Consider the following 16,859-nt stretch of genomic DNA (forward strand, 5'->3'; position numbering starts at 1 on the left):
GATTGGGTCCAAGCAGTGGTTTGGACCTTTGTGTGAGGGGTGGTACTGCCTGGCTTGAAGGAGGTGGTGGTGCGCCCCCTTCTCAAGAAGCCGTCCTTTACCCTCTCAGCCCTAGGAAGGAGGCAATGGCAAACCACTCTGGAAATCTTGCCAAGAAAACTGCAGGGACTTGGCCAGGCACTTGTCAGGAGTCAATACACACACACACACACCAGAAGAGACTTCAAACAATAGAAGTTTTTTCTTCCTTGAGACAGGCCTAATTCCAAGTGATAAATATAGGTTAGGTTAATTTTTTTATTATCTTTTGAGAGGAGGACATTTGAGAGCAAAATGATTCTACACAGCCCCATAACCTTCTCACCTACTGTGACTGTGTGGGACCCACCCAGTCGGATCATAGGAAGAGACTGGAAAAGGAGCCTTTGGAGGGTTCAGCTGCAAGAAGAGCAGCTGCTGATGGTTCCTCTCCCCCTGAATGGCTTTTCGCTTTGGCTACCCATTCAGTATTTCCGAATGAGGAACCGGTGTCTGGATTTGCATCCTCTACTCCTTTCCTCTATGTCTTGCAGGCTGTGAGTCTGAACATGGAGATTGGCTCCTGATTTTTATCCAGAAGGTGTTGGATTGTGGCTTTAAAAATAATTACAACATGTAGCAATAATAATTTTATTTCCAGGCACCCAAAACACTTCACATGCAATGTCTAATTATGAGGGACCTTAAGGATCAGCTAATATTTGATCATAATCCCTGAAACCTTCAAAATCTTGCTCTTTGAGATGGGTGGTGACTAAATTTGAAATATAAATTAAACAAATAAATAAATAAATAATTGAAATTGGCATTATGAACATCTTTATTTATTAGATTTATATTCCACTGTTGGGATACAAGGCAGCCAATAGAGCACTCTCTCCATTGTTTTCTCACAACAACCTTGCAGGATAGGTTGAGCTGAGAGAAACTGGCCCGAAGTCATCAGGCAGCTTCAGTGGAGGGGGGCGGACCTGGATCTCCTTGGTCATATTCCTGTATGGTGCAAAGTACAATGGTTGAGTGCACACAATCTGCTAAACCAAAACCAAATCAAGCATATTACAATTCAGTATGTTGTATAAATACAACCCATGAGTTCATAATAGAGACAAGATTCCAAATGAGGACTTGGGCTTAGCATAGATCAGTTCTCATATCAGAGGGCTCTTGATGTAGAGAAAAGAGGAACAGCCTTGAACAAGTGAAAGAGCCACTACTGAGCCAGAAATAGATAAGAGGGACTTGAGCCTGGGCCAAGAAAATAACTTGAGAAAACGTTTCAGACAAGCCCCTCCCTAGTTCACACGACCACAGAGGGAGGGACAGAGAAGGACATTCAGACTTGCAAGATTCTGTTACTGAAGCTGTATCAGTAAAAGCCATTCTAACCTATATAGTATTGGTTTCTTAGTCTGGTCTACCTCATTGGGGTGTCACTTGCATTGCCTTCCCTCACCCTAAAGTTAGAACCATGGATTACTGCTCTGCACTCTTTTCTCCAATGCAGTCATGGTGTACTGCAATACCATAGTCCAGTGTTTCTCAACCCTGGCAACTTTAAGACGTGTGGACTTCAACTCTCAGAACTCCCCAGCCAGCATGCTTGTTTAGCTCCCAATAAGTGCAGAAACATAGATTCCCACCCCCAGGTTTGGTGACCAAAATTACAAGGAGCATCCATCTAATGAGTACAGCCAAATTTCCTCAAATCTCTTCTTCAATTGCTTTATATTACTAAATGGAAATACAGAGCCAACAGACCGCTTACATCCCTACTTCTATGGAATGGGTAGCTGATGTGTAGGACCTGACTGGGTATCAACCGGGTTGCAAATTATTTATACTTTAACCCAGCGTTTCTCACCCTCGGCAACTTTAAGATGTCTGGACTTCAACTCCCAGAATTCCCCAGCCAAACAAACAGATCGATCTCTTTTGCCATGGCTTTATCTGAGGGAGGCGGTTGAAACACGAGAAAGGGTTGGAGGGGGGCATGCTAGGGAATTCTGGGAGTTGAAGTCCACACATCTTAAAAGTTGTGGAGGTTGAGAAACACTGCTGTAGTAGTATAAGCACTGGTCTATCTTGCAAGGTTGTTGTAACCTGACACCCTGATCCCATCCCCACCAGCAATCTAAGATCAAGGCTGTGCTTTGCATTAAATACTTTCAAAAACGATCTACGTTTTTAGAAGAGGCTTCATACAAAAATACTTGAGTTTCGTATAGCCCGAACTCTTTAATTACTATGTTTGTCTACTTATTTTGAAGAGAAGGAGGGCCATCTTAACAATGCTCTGTTGGGGGAAAACAAATTCCAGAACGACTTTCCTGATACGAACCCGGCCATTTCCTATCCAGGCAAATGAGCAAAGCCGCTTTCTTTTTGTCTCTCTGCTATTGGCTCTTCCTTCGTTAGACCCGCCCCGGAAGCTGGGTTTTGAAAATGCAGGGAAGGTTTTCTGAGAGCCCCAGAGGAAGTGCGGTTTTTTTCTTGGATTTTGCAAGCTGGAAGGTGGGAGAAAAGGGCTTGGACGGAGCTGGGTGAGTGCTGGGAGCGGGATTTCCCACCAGGAGGAAACCCGAAAGAGGCTAAGAAGCAGTGCTGAGAGACACGAAAAGCAGCCGCCTCTCCTTCCCCCGTAGCCCAGCTCGTATGAAGGGACCCGCTTTCCTTCCTCTGCGCCTGTAGTAGTGGAAAGAGGGGACCTTTGCAAAGCTGGCTCCGGGCCTTGTCTCCTACTCCATGACTAGTGGATTTTGTAGTCTCTGAAGCTGCCTCCCTCGTGCTTTATTAAACATCTGTAGAGGTAGAGACTACGGGAAAGCTTAGCTGAAAATCTGCAAGGGGATTATCAGGATGTCGATCACCAACAGGTCGACCTCTTTTACCGTGGCTTTATCGGAGGGAGGAGGTTGAAACACGAGAAGGGGTTGGAAGGGGGCATGCAAAGTGAAGCTAAGTCCAGGCAGACGGCCGGGTGGGAAATTTGCAGCTCAGGAAGGAAGTTTGCATGTAATTCTTAGCGGGCGGCTATTCCCCTTAAAGCTTAGAGTGCTTCTAGGTTGGTGGCTTAGCCAGTTTGATAACTGCACTCTTTTGTAGATAAAGTGTTATGGCCAGGCTAAATTATTGTAAAGTATACCTTGGAGACTGTTCAGACAGTAGTTGATACAGGCTGCAGGGCTCGTGTGTGTGTGTATTTATTTGAGGACGGGGATGTGGAGAGAGAATTGAAGCATTTGAATCATGCTACACATATTCTTTGCCAGTACAATCTGCTCATTTTTTCAAACCCCATCCATGCTTTCATTATCTAATGTTATCGGTCCTTTTTTTTCCAAACATTATACCACACCAATATTTGCAAGTGGGATTATTGCAGTACTAAATATTAGTAGAGGGAAAGTAAAATATGCAAGAGGTAGTTGTTGCGCATTTGGTTCCCATTGTGGCTGGTGTTGCCTTACTTTACTTGTCTTCTGATCTATAATCATAAATGTCAATACATTTGAATTTACTTTTACTTCAAAACATTTTAGAGAGTATTATATATTTGTATATATGCTCAGTAATCTCTATTTACTTGCAAAGCAGGTAAAAATTCTCATTCCTTTACTGGAGGAGGGAAGAGTAAGTATAATTATTGACAGTTGTATAATTTCACAAATAATAGACATACACACTTCGTACGCATAATTTGCACATAATTAGACCAAAATGGACTGTGATTCTTTCCCTACACTGATTTCTTTTCTCCTTTTTTTTCCTGCTAGGGGTAAAATGAAGCCCATTGCATCAATTTAGGACAATTTTAGGGTAGGTTTATTATCATCCACCACTATTTTTAAAAGGTGGTTCAAGGATGAATTTTTTTCATATAAATTTTATTAAAAGTTTTAAAGAACATAAAAACTAATACGAACTAATACAGAATAGACAGACAGACAGGCAAGAGGGCAGGAAAAAAATAAAAAAATTCTTTTTAGGAAAATTGAGGTACAAATAACTTGTGGTACCATTTTAGGAGAGGCATTGAAGGAAACAAGAGAGCATCTCATGTCATTCCAGTTGAGAATATCTGCACATTTCTGCAAGATATTCAGGAAGAACAAGATAAACAGCAACATGGCAAGGGAACATTTCACCAGTGTACACTCCAGTAACAGGAGTTCCTGAAAATGTAGAATCCTCACTCTCAAGTTATGAGATTCTGCTGTTGCTAGATGAGTCCACACCATGGGGTGATCCAAAGGCCTTCCTGGTCTCTCTTGAGCAAGTGGCTGAAGCCAGCCCGTAGCCCAAGGAAGAGTGAGTAACCAGACTCCTGCCAGCCCTTGGTGGGGAAGCTAAGCAGTTTTTTTTTTAACCAACTGGAGATCATAGAAAGAAGATTATGGAAAGGGATGCCTGACACAGTGGCAACACTTTAGGTATTTCTGCTTCCAGGATGCTGAGGGGTCTCAGAGGGCTTCCAAACAGCTCTGAGAACATTGCTGTTGGTGGCTGAAATTTGAAAGGCATTCAAAAGAGCAGATTCTAGAGTTGTTAATCCTGAAATAGTTCCTGGTCATTTTCCCACTTGGAGATCCAGATCTGGGTCAGTGAAAGCAGACCAGAACCTGTTTTCAAGTCGTGGCCCTGAAAGAGGAATTCCTACTGAGACAGCAGGAGATCAGAGACAGAAAATGCAGGCAAGATCATTTTCCTTCTCTGGTTCAGATCACTGATACATTGAATTGTTGTCTCAGTTGGCTTACCCCGGATGTTGTCTGTATCTTTTTAAATAGAATCATTGCTTCCTGAGTATGTAGTAAAGTTCATGAAATACATTTTTTAAATGAATTGATTCTTTGCTGAGAAAATTCTGCAATAAGTGAGATGTTTACATGCTCTTCTACAAAGAGTCATGTCCCCAACTGCTTAACCGTTCTGCTCTTCACAAAACATACAAGGGGATGGTATTGTCTGCCCTTCCACTTATGCTCAGACATTGAGGGTGGACATCTCTAGTGGGAACCCTACACACAAAGACTCTTGCACAGATCAGGACTCCGTTTCAGGGGTCCTCCAGCTCTCATAGTACACCATGTTTTTTGTGCTGATGGCAGGGGTAAGGAAGCATACAATAGTAGGGGTGTCTGTTGTATATGCGGTAATCAGAGGTGCACTTTCTAAAAAGTCAACTAGGCACTAGTCCTAGACCTAGCGTGTTTGGGAGTACACTCATTTAATTAAAGATTTGGCAGGTGCATCTCTACCACATAATAAGCTTGGGTAGCGTTAATGTCTTAGATTTTTTGTTTACCATAATGGGCAAACCTTGCTGTTGGGTTAGTTTATGATGCAGTGTATTGTGCCAAGCCAGAAAATAAGACAAATTAAAAAAATAGGTTATATGTATACTTTGTCCATGTGTGCATCCAGTTATTAATAGATGTTTAGTTCAACTCTCAAGAACTGAAGCAGCCCTTGTACTGATTTTGAGATTCTACGACACTGATTGCTCTAGAAGTAATTGGAAAAATTTCATGATGCTAACAGTACTGTTACATTGGAGAAAGGGGGGGCCAAATCTAGTATAAATTTACTGTAAAAGAAACAGGAAAGAATAAGGAAGAGATAAGTCTATTAATAACCAGAATAAGATGTATATAGCTGGGATTTGGACAAATTCTGTGAATTCTTTTTTATAATCAGAGAAAACTGGGCAGGACCCGAACTTTTTTTGGGGGGGGGGTCTGCTTATCACATCACATGTGGTATGATTTGTTGATTATGTTACTTTCAGGAGGGAAAAACATAGTCTTTTGTGTTACATGCTAAGGGTGGAAGAACATGGACACAAGTAATTTTATTTATTATTTAAATTTATATCACTGTGTAACGAGTGCCTATTCTAAAACACTCTCAGACTCAGCAGGAATTCAAAGATATCTGATTTATTAAAGAATAGTATGCAGGATCACAGAGAAAGCTGAGAATGATAAAAGCACGCCAAATGAGCAAATGAGGTCCCTCCCCCCGTAGAATCTTCCCAAGCTCACAATCCCAGGTGCTCCTAATGGCTTCTGATGGTCTGCGGGAAAAGTCCTTGAACAGAGAACATAACCCAAATACATTCCATTGTAATGAACAGAGATACAGAGCTTGGTACAAGGTTTCACAGCAGCTCCCTCCCAACAGAAACGCGCGTCAGCGCCATGGCATGTGAAACGTTACGATGTATACTGTACATTGAAACAGTGAACATGACATACTGCCCCCCCCAAAAGAAAACACTAAGCAGCAAGCTTCAAAGGGTAAGCCGTGGAAACGGCGAACTAAATCAGGAGCATTAACGTGGCGAGCAGACACCCATTCAGGATGAGGAAAGTGTTTCCATCGGACCAGATACTGGAGGGTGCCTCGAAGCTTGCGAGAATCAACGACCACCTTGACCTCAAAGTGCTGTTGGCCGTCAATCATGATCGGAGGAGGAGGTTGGGGATGCCAGCGGGAGGAGTGGTGGACAGGCTTGAGCAAGCTGCAATGGAAAACAGGGTGCAAGCGTTTCAAATTGTGAGGCAGGTCCAGTTTAACAGTAACTGGATTGATAAGACCAACAATAGGGAAAGGACCAATGAACTTGGGAGCAAGTTTTTTAGAGGGCTGTGGTGACTTGATAAATTTGGTAGATAGATACACCTGATCCCCAATCTTGAAGTCGTGTTGCAAGGAACGATGCTTATCGGCTTGACATTTGTAAGCAGTCTGGACATCAGCCAAAGCCTGTTGAATCACCGGCCAGGAATCAGCCAGCTTAACAGCCCAGTCAGAGGCAGAACATGTTTGGGAAGGGGGTTGCGGCAGTTCAGGGATGGGAACAAAGTCGTGACCAGAAACCACACGAAAAGGGGTTTGCCCGGTACTTCGATGGACAGCATTGTTGTAAGCCACTTCAGCAAAAGGCAGTAACTCTACCCAATCGTCCTGATGGTGGTTAATGTACGCTCTAAGAAATTGTTCAAGAGTGGAGTTTAAAATCTCAGTAGATCCATCAGTCTCAGGATGGGAAGAGGTGGACAGGACTTGTTTGGTGCCAATCAATTTTAAAAATGATTTCCAAAACTGGGAAGTAAATTGTGTCCCGCAATCACTGACCAAACGGGAGGGGCTACCGTGGAGACAGTAGATGTGGATGAGAAATAGGCACGCCAATTGCGGGGTGGACGGGATGAATGCACATGGAATGAAATGTGCCTGTTTGGAAAAAAAAACTTTTACAACCCAAATGACAGTTTTCTTCTGACTGGGAGGAAGATCCACAATAAAATCCATAGAAATCTCGTCCCAGGGACGGGACAGGCTGGCCACTGGCTGTAGAAGCCCCTGTGGTTTCCCCCCTTTACGTTTGGACATTGCACAAACAGGACAGGACGCCACATAGTCTTTTACATCACGTCTCAAGGTAGGCCACCAGAATTGACGACGAACCAAATGTAATGTTTTAACAAAACCAAAATGCCCAGCAAGTTTATCATCATGGGAACACTGTAAAATGTCAGCTCTTAAAGTTTCGGGTACATAAAGGCGGTGTTCCACCCAAGCAAGACCGTCTTCAAAAGAAACATTGTCTCTATTAGCTAGCAACCAAGTGTCAGATTTCAGCACCTGGAGAAAGTCAGTCTGTAACTGACAAGGAACTTGCACTTGCACTTCCCAGACTGGGCTGGGGGCGGCGTTGCCTGCGCACAGGTCTGGTTCCGAGTGACAGTAACCAAGCCCAGTTGTGGTTCAGTGAGAACAGTCCCAACCACATCTGCCACCTGGTCAAGGTCCTGCGGTAAACGTGACAAAGCATCGGCCAGAAAGTTTTTCTTTCCCGGAATAAATTTTAACTGGAAGTTAAAGCGACTGAAAAATTGAGCCCAGCAAATTTGTTTCAGACTGAGACGCCGGGGGGTGCGGAGGGCTTCTAAATTCCTGTGATCTGTCCAAACCTCGAAAGGGCATTTAGCGCCTTCCAGGAGGTGACGCCAGGCTTCCAAAGCAGCTTTAACAGCAAATGCCTCCTTTTCCCAAACATGCCACCGGCGTTCAGTTTCAGAAAATTTTCTGGACAGATAAGCTCAGGGTCTTAAGTGATTTTCAGAATCTCTCTGTAACAATATAGCCCCAACTGAGGAGTCAGAAGCATAAACTTGGACCACAAAGGGGCGTTCAGGATCGGGGTGCTGTAGAATAGGCTTAGCAGTGAAGAGGGTTTTTAACTTCTCAAATGCTGCCTGGCATTCAGGCGTCCAATTCAGCACTGTCCCAGAATTTTTTTACTTTGCGTGTCTCCCCCAAGCCCTTGGTATGGAGTAAATCAGTGAGGGGCAAAGCAATCTCAGCGAACCCCTGGATAAATTGGTGGTAATAATTACTGAACCCGAGGAAACTTTGCAATTGCCTCCGGGTGCGGGGACGTTCCCAATTTAAAATTGCCTGAATTTTTTCAGGGTCCATTTCAATGCCCTTGTCAGACACCCTATAGCCCAGATAGTCAAGGGTTTTGTGAAACTCACATTTGGAAAGTTTGGTGTAGAGTTTGGCATTTCTAAGCTTGCTTAACACCTGTTTGAGGAGGTGTTCATGTTCCTCCTCGGTTTCAGTGTAAATGAGAACATCTAAATAAACCAGGAGCCCTTTAAACAAATGATCATGTAATACTTCATTAATCAATTGCATGAAGACTCCGGGCGCCCCTGCCAACCCAAAAGGGAGGACTTTGTACTGAAATGAACCCAGTGGGCAATTAAAAGCAGTTTTCCACTCATCTCCAGCTCGTATGTGGATGTGGAAATAGGCTTCACGAAGATCAAGCTTGGAGAAAATCTTGCCCTTAGACAAATGAGCTAACGTCCTTCATGAGCAGAAGAGGGTACTTGTTGCAAATTGAGACGGAATTTAACCCTCGATAGTCCATACAGAGTCGAAGCGTGCCATCTTTCTTTTCCCGGAATAGCACAGGGGCCCCAACTGGGGAATTTGCAGGTTCAATAAACCCCCTTGACAGATTTTTGTCAATAAGGTCCCGTAATGCCTCAAGCTCCTTCTGAGTCATTGGATAAATTTTTGGCTTGGGCAATTGAGCATTGGGAACCAACTCTATTGCACAGTCAGTTTTCCGATGGGGTAGCTGATCTGCTTCCATTTCCCCAAAAACGTCTGCAAAGCCTTGGTATTGATCAGGCAAACCTTCTAAATGTGCCAAGATAGGGCGCTTCGTGGCGGTCGCAGCCCTTCCAACCCCCACACATGCAGCTCTCCACTGTAGGGGCTTGGTAAAACCCATCTTTAAAAGTCACAGTTCTGTGTTCCCAGTTTATATATGGGCTTCGATAGGTCAACCAGGGGATCCCCAGAATTACCAAGGGATTGCCAACAGGAGCTACTACAAATTTTAAAGTCTCACGGTGGCTGCCCATTTGCATTGCGACAGTTCCAGTGAAATGGGTGGCCGCTGCCCCCACCCCCCACCGCTGACCCATCCAACTGTGTGAAGATCAAAGGCTGCTGGAGGGGGAAGCTAGGCAGGTCCAAAGCAGCAACCAGATCAGGGTGAATTAGACACCTGGAACACCCAGAGTCAACTAAAGCCCAGACCTCTGTAGTCTTTGTGCGGGAGCCCAATTTCACTTTTACTGCTAAAGTGGGACAGTCAGCACTCAACATAGCATCCTCGCGCCCATCCTCCTCCACCTGCCCTCAGGCGCTCTTCATGGCAGGTGGCTGGCGTTTCCCGCCGGCTCCTTAGAGTCATCTTCAGCCTCTCCCGAGAAGTAGAATACTTCCTCAGCGTTGGCTGTGCCCTTGGCTGCTGTCATCCACCGCGACGGGGGGGCGATTGGCCGGCAGCTTGCCTGCTCAATCTCCAGCCTTGGCTTTTGGGCAATCAGCTGCTTGATGCCCTTCCTTTCCGCATCGGAGGCACTGACCCCTCGCATAGCGGCATAGCGGCGATCTCTCTCCTCTTCCCAGGCTCTATAGCCTGGCCGGGCAGCAGTTGCAGCACTTCGGGGTCCCCTCATGGTGGCTGGTGGTTTTTCAGGTCTTCTGGTTTGCATGAAGGTATGCTGGGCTTGCTCAGCCTTGCCGGCTAGACAGATCCATTCATACAATGACTCTGGGTCATCCCTACGCAACGCCCACCATAGGACATCCCGGTTGAGTCCCTCTTTAAACCGTTCTATTAAGGTTGACTGAGACCAGTTGGGGATTTTCCCAGCTAAAGCCTTAAACTCCAGGGTGTAATCAGCTACAGTTGGCCCTGGGTAAGATCCTTCAGCGCCTTCTTAGCTCTTGCCTTGGCCAGAGGATCCTCAAAATGCAGCTTTAACGCCCACATGAAGTCCTCGAAATATTCAAGTTCAGGGTAGTCAGCCTCACTTAATTGAACATACCAGTCAGCCGCTCGACCCGTCAACTTGGTGGCAATGGCAGTTATCTTAGCCTCTTCGGAAGGGAAGTATGCTCCAAACTGCCTCATGTAACTTTTAGCATTGGTTAGAAAGAAAGATAACTTGGTTGGATCCCCATCAAACTTGACAGAAAAGTCTCTCACCCCCACTCCTGTTGGAGCGGAATCGGCGGCTGCCTGAGTGGTTGGGCCCCAGGTTACAGTAGTTCTCCCTCTTCGGGGTGGGGACACTGGTGGTCGAGCCCTGCGGGGTGAAGATTCATCCCGGAGCCGTCTCCGGCCCCGCTCCGCCGGCGGTCCGGGTGGGAGGATGGGGGATGGTTGCGTGAAGCTGGGATCTCCGTGCCTCCCCTGCCCCCCCAATGACAGAGACAGGTTTCTTAACATGTACTCCATCAATTCTATTTTGGCCTCCACCACTCTTAGCCTTTCAGGAGTTTGAGATTCCTCCCTCCCTTGCGTGTTAGGCTGTCTCTCTGTTGGTACCGTGGTAGATTCTACGTCTGGGGTCAGCGAGAACCGATACTTCCAGGACGCCTGGGACGTCCCTGGCTGGGGTTCTCCCATTTCATCCCAGGTGATCGACTCTGTGGGTGATTTGCTGGGTGCCGGTTGCTCTGGTTCTCCCCCATCGTCAGATTCCTCCACCTCAGGGCTGGAGCTCGATTCCTTCCGGAAATCTGAAGGTTCTGGGGTGAGGCTCAGTTCTCCGCTCTTGACTGTCGACTCGGGCATCAAGCTAGTCGTCTCCTCAAGTCCCCCGGTTGTGAGCTTGGACTCGGCTATCGTTAACTATTTTCCCTCACAAGAAACTGATCTTGGTAGGAGCTAACGGTACAACTTTGGTGATTCTCAGCTTTATGTAATGAGTGCCTATTCTAAAACACTCTCAGACTCGTGAGCAGGAATTCAAAGATTCTGATTTATTAAAGAATAGTATGCAGGATCACAGAGAAAGCTGAGAATGATAAAAGCGTGCCAAATGCAAACTAAAAACCCTCGGTGCAAATTAAATCCCTTCCCCCATAGAATCTTCCCAAGTTCACAATCCCAGGTGCTCCTAACGGCTTCTGATGGTCTGCGGGAAAAGTCCTTGAACAGAGAACATAACCCAAACACATTCCACTGTAATGAACACAGATACAGAGCTTGGTACAAGGTCTCACAGCAGCTCCCTCCCAACAGAAACACGCGTCAGCGCCGTGGCATGTGAAACGTTACGATGTATACTGTACATTGAAACAGTGAACATGACGCACTGCCCATCTCCCCCAACGGGGGACTCTATATGGATAACAGTAGGAGGGAGAGAAAACAGCTAGAGACCGAAGCCTTCAGGGATTGTAAACTCTCCTTTCTTTCAAGTGATGATCCATTACTGTTCTTTGCTTTTAGATCCATAAAGATTTATGTTTAAGTTCTGTAAGAATTCCTACTCTTCTTGACTTCCACCAATTTATTTTTGCACAAACAGACCAAGTTTTTAATGAATTTGTTATTTTTTCTTTCATTTGAAAAGCTTAAGTGGTAATGCTTATTATACAGAGGTGGAAAGAGGTACTTGGGCCACTGAGTCCAACAACGTTGGAGCCCAGGGTTGATGTCCAATATTGACGTCAAAAGGAAGCATCACAAAGTTTCTGATCGGGTTAATTTATCGTATTAGATATCACCTATATGGGGTCTATCTAGCCAACTAAGGGGACATTTTCGTAGACTGAATTACACCAAATGCCTCACCCCTCTTCTTGAGTCAACTGCATGCAAGGTTACTATGGAGTGTGTGTAACTAGTTTTCAACAAAAAACCCCAACAGACTTAATATATATTCAAGCAATTCAGTCCTTATGTTCCTCTTGCTTGTGCTAATGGGGCTGCTAAACACAGAATTGGATCTTTTCTTCTTTCATGCCCTTTCAACTTTTTTGCTTTATCTTGAAAGGATTTGTTCCACTACTGCTTTGGAGAAGAAAGCTGCAAACTTCTAGGAAGAGAAAGCTCCAGCTAACATGGAACAGAGACCTCTGTGCGCTGGCATCAAGGGTGTCAATGAAACAGTGGATGTCTGCTTCTTGGGTAATGAGGAATGCCCTTTTGTGTGTCTAAACTTCATTGTGGGTCTGAGTTCAGCTCGGACGCCGTCCTTCAGAGAACAGAGAGGTTGCTGTATGCTTACAATATCCATACTCTTTCATTTCTAAGGTAAAATGGGGAGACAATATTTCCAAGGTTTAGTGAGTTTTATGTGTTGTTTTAAAAAGCAGACTACCAAGGCCACCCATATGATCTAAATCTGCAACCTCCATTTAATTTCTTTGAGAACTTATTTTATTTAAGGTTTTTAAGATATGAAAAAAGGAAGGAAAAGTGAAAGGATTTATTGCAGTGAAAGGAAGAAGAAGAAACCCAGATGCACAACGTAAGTTTACTGAGCACAATTACTTTTGAAATACATTGGGCTCAATAAACGTGTTTTCTTGTGTACTTGGGGATTCTTTTCCCCCCTTCACAATTGCATCATAAGTCTTTCTCTTAGAATGTTTGATAACATTTATTTTTTTAATTTTTATTTTATTGGGCTTATAGGCAGCCATGATTTTTCATAATGACTAGGGCCAGCTTCTAGACAACAGAGAGTGTCAGACAGCATATAATTGTTTCTTTCCCTTTTATCTTGCACACTGTACTTGGGGTAAAGTTAAGTATATGGAAGAGATAGGTAAATTATGCTCAAAATTTTGGATTCTTAATCTGATGTATATATGGGACAGCTAAATGCCCTTTGAGATCTGAAAGTTGTTTCTTCCACTTAATTCCATCCCCACAAACAGATAATAAGTTTCAGGTTCCATATTTTCTGATTTGGGGGATAAATTGGGATTTTCTCATTTCTCCAGCAGGCCAGGAACATTTAATCAGAATTGGCGAGGAGAAATGTATACCAGAAGATTCAAAGCCTATGGAATTATGTGGAAAGTCAGCATGGAAAACAGAAGATCATGGTTTCCAGAACTGGGAACAGTCAAAGACCTTAGCAAGCCAAGAAAGAGCAAAACCTGCCCCAGGGGAGAAAGCAAATAAAGCCATTCCCTGCGGAGAGGGGAGCCTAGCTCCCTATGGAACTACTGTCCAAATGGGAATTGACACCGGTAAGGACTATGGGTATTTCTCATGGGCTTTGTTTGTCTTTGTTACTATAAGACATAACATTAAGCCATGGCTTGCTTTCATCATGGTTTGTTGAATAAGCTACTGTGTACTTGTTTATTACTCAGGCTTCTGTGTTGCTCCAATTGCAACTGACTTCAAGCAGCATACATTCCACTTCAGTAAACAGATTATAAAACACAGTAATGGAATATAACCATAATAATTCCAATTATACTATGCTGAGAAACAGCGTTCCCAGAAAACAGATCAAGTATCATTTCAGGGGTGGGGGGAATCTCATTTCTCAAATCAGTCCTAAATGGCTTCCTGGCCAGACTGGTCTTAATGGTTTTCCTAAATTTCAAGAGGGTTGGTGCTGGGTTATCATAGCAGGAATACGAGCCCATAGAAGTGGGGCAGCAGGAGAAAAGCTTGCCTTTGTGCCGGATGGTAACTTTCCCTTAGAGTAGGGATTCCAGGAGAACCTTCCCATCTAGGTTTTACTGGAAAGGCAAGTACTGCTGGGAGTGGCCTGTCCCAAAGCTATCCAGGGTCCAAGCCAGGGTTTCTCAATCAGGGTTCCGTGAGAGGTCACTTAGGGTTTCCTGGGAGATTTATTTAAAAAATTATTTCAAATTCAGGCAACTTCACATTAAAGAGGTAAGTTTCATTCATTATGTCCAGTTTAAGAACACTATATATACAGGCCTACACATGAAACAAATACAATAATTTTGAAACTTCTGGCCTATATTTGAGCCTGAATGTGCAGGGGTTCCCCAAGGCCTGGAAAATATTTCAAGGGTTCCTCCAGGGACAAAAAGTTGAGAAAGGCTGAGCTAGAGTGTCTGTTGGGTAAAACAATCTGGGCCCAAGAAACTAACCAGACATACCACACAACATCTAGGAGGTTCTACTCAGAAATTTTGTTGGATTCTCTTTTTATTACAGTGGATAATGGGTGGAAGAATGAGAATGATGGGAAACAATTAGAAAGAGTCCAATCTGAGGAACTGAAAGAGAATTTTTGGAATCAAGGTGGACCAACAGAAGAAGAAGAAAGTTACATGGAGGAAAGAGATGATAAATCTGTTACTTCTCAAGATAGAAGTTTCAGTGAAACTTCAGTCCAGCCTAAAAAGCAAACAGATAAGAGATGTAATAAGTGTCTGAATATTTACCAGTTAATCCACGCAGAGGGAAAGTCAAACAAAAACTTCAAATTTGGGAAGAGTGTAAACTGGAACCAAAACCTTGCTGATGGTCAAGCATTCCCTGAAGACAAAAAAACATATAAATGTTTGGAATGTGGAAAGAGCTTCAATCACAGCTCAAGCCTCCCTTCACATCAGAGAGTTCACACAGGGGAGAAGCCATATAAATGCCTAGAGTGTGGGAAGAGCTTCAATTCAAGCACAAGCCTTTCTTCACATCAAAGAACACACACTGGGGAGAGACCGTTCAGCTGCTTGGACTGTGGCCTGAGCTTCCGGGACCATTCAGGCCTTATTAAACATAAGCGAATTCACACTGGGGAAAAGCCGTACAGCTGCTCAGACTGCGGCCTGAGAGTTAGCACTCAGTCGAGCTTAGTTAGACATCAGAGAATCCATACAGGAGAGAAACCCTATCGGTGCTCAGAATGCGGGAAATACTTTGGTCAGAGCACAGACCTTGCTTCACATAGAAGAACCCACACAGGGGAGAAGCCATATAAATGCCTGGAGTGTGGGAAAAGCTTCAGTCGAAGCACAAGCCTAACTCTGCATCAGAGAATACACACTGGGGAGAAACCATATAGCTGCTTAGACTGTAACAAGAGCTTTTCTGATCAATCCAGCTTTATTAAGCACGAGAGAAGCCACACAGGAGAGAAGCCATATAAATGCCTGGAGTGTGGGAAGAACTTCAGTCGGAGCACAAGCCTTTCTTCACATCAAAGAATACACACTGGGGAGAGACTGTTCGGCTGCTTGGACTGTGGTCTGAGCTTCCGGGACCATTCAAGCCTTGTTAAACACAAGCGGATTCACACTGGGGAAAAAATGTACAGCTGCTCTGACTGTGGCCTGAGTTTTACCACTCAGTCAAGCCTGGTTAGGCATCACCGGATCCATACAGGAGAGAAACCATATCCATGCTTGGAGTGTGGGAAGTATTTTGGTCAAAGCACAGATCTCGTTTCACATAGAAGGATTCACACAGGGGAGAAACCATATAAATGTTTAGAGTGTGGGAAGAGCTTCAGTCGAAGCACAAGCCTAACTTTACATCAGAGAATACACACCAGGGAGAGAGAATAAAGTTTGTAGCAAGAGCAGCTGTTGTGATCCACCAGGTTTTATCAAGCAGAAGAAAACCTATGCAGAGAAGAAGTCATATTTATGTGTGCAGAAAGATCTTCAGTCAGAGAACAAACATCAGTTCACAAAATTAACTTGGACTTTTGATCAGCCTGTTGAGGTTTCTTTTGCTTAATTGTATTTTTGAAGGTAGCCATACGGAAAGGTTGTTTTGTTGGTATCTCATTCTATTAAGAAATCTCTATGGTTATTATTAAAATATGGATTAGTAATACATTGGTGATTCTAATGCATTATTTAACTTGAAAAGTATGAGTAATCAAATTTTACATTACTTGCATAGAGTGTTCCTTTGGAACAGAAGGTAGATAGTTTGTATATCCTGTAAGACATTTCTGTACACTCTCAAAACAACCAACTAAATTGCATGAAGTAATTGTGTGGAGTAAAATAAACCAGGGTTTTTTTTCTGGCAGTGTCAACAGCGTTTACCAGAAGAGGAGGAAATTCATCTGATAACCTGTAGAATGGAGGGAAACATCCAAGTGCAATTGCAAGTGAAGGGGGAAAGCTTTACAGGTAGTCTTCACTTAACGACCATTCGTTCAGCGACTGTTCGAAATTACAACAGTGCTGAAAAAATGGACCTATGACCTGTGCCCAAAATTACAGCTGTTGCAGCACCCCCACAGTCACGTGATCAAAATTCGGGTGCTTGGCAGCCCGCCCGCCCTTACAGCTGCAGGGGTGCTTCAGCTCCCCCCCTCCCCACCTGTCTCCCCCCCATCTCCACCTTTTTGGAAGCCCTGCACCCTGCCTTGCAGGGCGGCAAGCTACCAAGCTCCAGCCTCCCCAGCCCACATTCGTTCACCCAGATGCCTCTTCTCCCAGTTCTCTGCACCTACCTTTCGACTTTTTCACCC

General features: G+C 44.3%; 1 protein-coding gene across 3 annotated transcripts; it reads left to right on the plus strand.

The window, feature by feature from the left end:
- Positions 1–2,496: 2,496 nt before the first annotated feature.
- LOC134495251 (zinc finger protein 883-like) lies at positions 2,497–16,272 on the plus strand. 3 transcript variants are annotated; one of them, XM_063300538.1, is made up of 4 exons: positions 2,497–2,582; positions 12,426–12,559; positions 13,381–13,632; positions 14,585–16,272. In XM_063300538.1, exons 2-4 carry the CDS (start codon positions 12,493–12,495, stop codon positions 15,934–15,936), a joined length of 1,671 nt encoding a protein of 556 aa, XP_063156608.1. In that variant the 5' UTR covers positions 2,497–2,582; positions 12,426–12,492; the 3' UTR covers positions 15,937–16,272. The 3 variants fall into 3 exon arrangements, with proteins under 3 accessions (XP_063156608.1, XP_063156625.1, XP_063156616.1); XM_063300555.1 differs by having other exon boundaries at positions 2,498–2,582; positions 13,384–13,632; XM_063300546.1 differs by lacking the exon at positions 2,497–2,582 and having other exon boundaries at positions 12,242–12,559.
- The last annotated feature ends 587 nt before the right edge of the window (positions 16,273–16,859 follow it).

Source organism: Candoia aspera, chromosome 1 (assembly GCF_035149785.1).
Source record: "Candoia aspera isolate rCanAsp1 chromosome 1, rCanAsp1.hap2, whole genome shotgun sequence".
Classification (NCBI taxonomy): domain Eukaryota; kingdom Metazoa; phylum Chordata; class Lepidosauria; order Squamata; family Boidae; genus Candoia; species Candoia aspera.